The sequence below is a fragment of the Talpa europaea genome, assembly GCF_964194135.1.
Source record: "Talpa europaea genome assembly, chromosome: 9".
NCBI lineage: Eukaryota > Metazoa > Chordata > Mammalia > Eulipotyphla > Talpidae > Talpa > Talpa europaea.
Genome location: NC_140076.1, coordinates 76,656,713 through 76,659,316, shown reverse-complemented (window position 1 = coordinate 76,659,316; position 2,604 = coordinate 76,656,713). Strand labels below are relative to the sequence as shown.

Genomic DNA, 2,604 nt, shown 5'->3' with positions numbered 1-2,604 from the left:
TCATACAAGAGCTGGGGTGTAGGCCAGAGGTGCAGGTGGGTGAGAGTCACCACCAGAGACAGAGTGGGGAGCAGAACAGGCAGATTGACTGAAGTACACTGCTGAGGGGAGCAGTGTACTGCACCATGTGGGTATCTCCCTGGCCGGGGATCAAACTCATGCAGTCATTGGAGATGGCTTAATAGTGCTGAGATTTAGGGCCTCCCCTGGTGGCATAGCTGTTGGGCGCTGGGCTGCAAAGCTGCCCGCAGCCTCTACAGCGCCAGTTCAATCCCCGGCCACTGGTGAGGGTCCCACATGGCGTGCAGACCTCTCCTGCCGCACCCACTGCTCCCCTCAGCAGTGTATTTCGTCAGTCTGCCTGTTCTGTTCTCTGGTTCTGGTAAATTCTCTCATCCTCCCGCACTTCCGACTGTACCCAGTGCTTGTATAAATAAATGAATCTAAAAAAAAAAGAAAATAACATTTAAGATTTAATCCCTTGCACCACCAGGAAGGCCCCTTGTTGAGCACTTCTGTGCCATATGTTGAACACTTATGTACACTTTCATGCTAAGAATACAGTAGAGAACAAATCAAATTAAAAATAAAAGCAGGGGCCTCCCTGATGGCGCAAGGGGTTTAACACCACACTATGAAGCAATCCGCAGCCTCTGCAACATGAGTTCGATCCCCGGCCGGCCAGGGAGAAACCCACATGGTGCAGCAGACCTCTCCTGACTTGCCCGCTGCTCCCCTCAGCAGTGTACTTCGGTCAATCTGCCTGTTCTGTCCCCCACTATGTCTCTGGTGAATCCTCTCACCCCCCACTTCTCTGGCCTATACCCCAGCTCTTGTATGCATAAATAAATAAATCTTTAAAAAAAAAAAAGACAGCAACCCTGTATTCCTGAATTTTATATCCTGCAAGGGAACTGAAACAAAAATACATATGAACTTAAACAAAATACGTATGATCTTAATACTGGGGAAAACAAAGCAAGGGAAAAAGGGAATAAATTCCAATGGTGGTTTCAAATTCGAATAGGGAGGCAGCTGGGTAGGCCTCACTGAAGAGGTGACAGTTGAGCACATGTGTACCTGGGTTGAATTATGCCTGGAAAGACTAGAGGAGCCGCCTTATGTACTTCCAACCTAACTACAATTAGCCTTTCTCTTTTGCCCCTTTGCACCTCCATTGCTTTTCCTTCAGGAGTTGACCATCAGCCCAAGCAATGCCTAGGACACCTAGAATGTATGTATGCTAATCTCCATTTTCAGACTCAGTTTGCCCAACAACAAATGGCTATTTTGGAAAATTTATTTATTTTTTTTTAATTTTTTTTTAATAGAGGCATGTTTTATTTATTTATTTGTTTGTTTGTTTGTTTTGTTTATACATGCACTGGGTACAGTCAGAAGCGCGGGAGGGTGAGAGAATTCACCAGAGCCAGAGCGGGGAGCAGAGCAGGCAGAAGGACCAAAGTACACAGCGGACGGGAGCAGCGGGCAGCAGGAGAGGTCTACGCGCCATGTGGGACCCTCCTCCGGTGGCCGGGGAGCAGCTGGGGATTGAACCGGCGCCGCAGAGGCCGTGGGCAGCTTCGCAACCCAGCGCTCAACCGCTGTGCCACGAGGGAGGCCCTATTTTGGAAAATTTACAAGCATCCATTACATAACTGGCTCCTGGGAAGGAAAACCAGAACTCTACTCTCCCAGTCTTATCTCACAACCTGTTTTTAAGTCACCTGCCCCAATTCAGTAAATGAATTGTGGAACAAAGTTAGTATGTATTTTTTTAATATTTATTTTATTTTTATGCATACAAGAGCTGGGGTACAGGCCAGAGGTGCAGGGGAGGCGGGTGAGAGGATTCACCAGAGACAGAGTGGGGAACAGAACAGGCAGATTGACTGAAATACACTGCTGAGGGGAGCAGTGGGTGAATCAGGAGAGGTCTGCTGTGCCATGCGGGTCACCTCCCTGGCCAGGGATTGAACTTGTGCTGCAGTGGCTGCGGATTGCTTCATAGGTGGCATCTTAACCCCTTGTGCCACCAGGGAGGCCATATTATATATGTTTTTCCCCTCTCTCTTCCCAACAAAGCTTTGGTAAAATGTGGGCATATGTATTCTATTTGTGGTTGGTTCGTTCACGGATTCATATTAAGTGCTTACTGAGTGGGAAACATTGTGCAAGGCACTTGGGGATACACATTATAGAAGAGACAATTTGGGAGGGATTTACTGTCTGGCAAGACAGATGAGACAGAGATAATTCATTGCAGAATTCACTGATACCCTGAGAGATAATGGGAATTGGGAGATAATGTTGGAGGCTACCAGGATACAACTTGATCGATCTTGGAATCTTGCTGGAGGAAGCAGCCTTATGAGGCTACTTTATGATGGGGTGGGGTGGGGTTGGGTGGCATGGACAGATGAAGTCAGGTAGTTGTAAGTCAGTTGGAAAGCTTGGCTGAAGACCTAGAGGTGGGAGAATAATAATAATCAGAAATTAGGAGAAGAGATTCTGTCCCCCTTCTAGAATATAAGATAGCAACTAGAATGTAGAGGAGTCAAAATACAAGACAGCTATCCCCATGGAATTGTCTTGATAGCAACC

General features: G+C 47.2%; 1 protein-coding gene across 1 annotated transcript; it reads left to right on the top strand.

The window, feature by feature from the left end:
• Positions 1–1,092: 1,092 nt before the first annotated feature.
• Positions 1,093–1,897, top strand: TSACC (TSSK6 activating cochaperone; the record flags this gene model as incomplete). The annotated part of the gene is given in 3 exon segments (XM_084242404.1): positions 1,093–1,287; positions 1,626–1,655; positions 1,659–1,897. Coding segments are annotated over 3 exon segments (315 nt in total). The 3' UTR covers positions 1,749–1,897.
• Between the last annotated feature and the right edge of the window lie 707 nt (positions 1,898–2,604).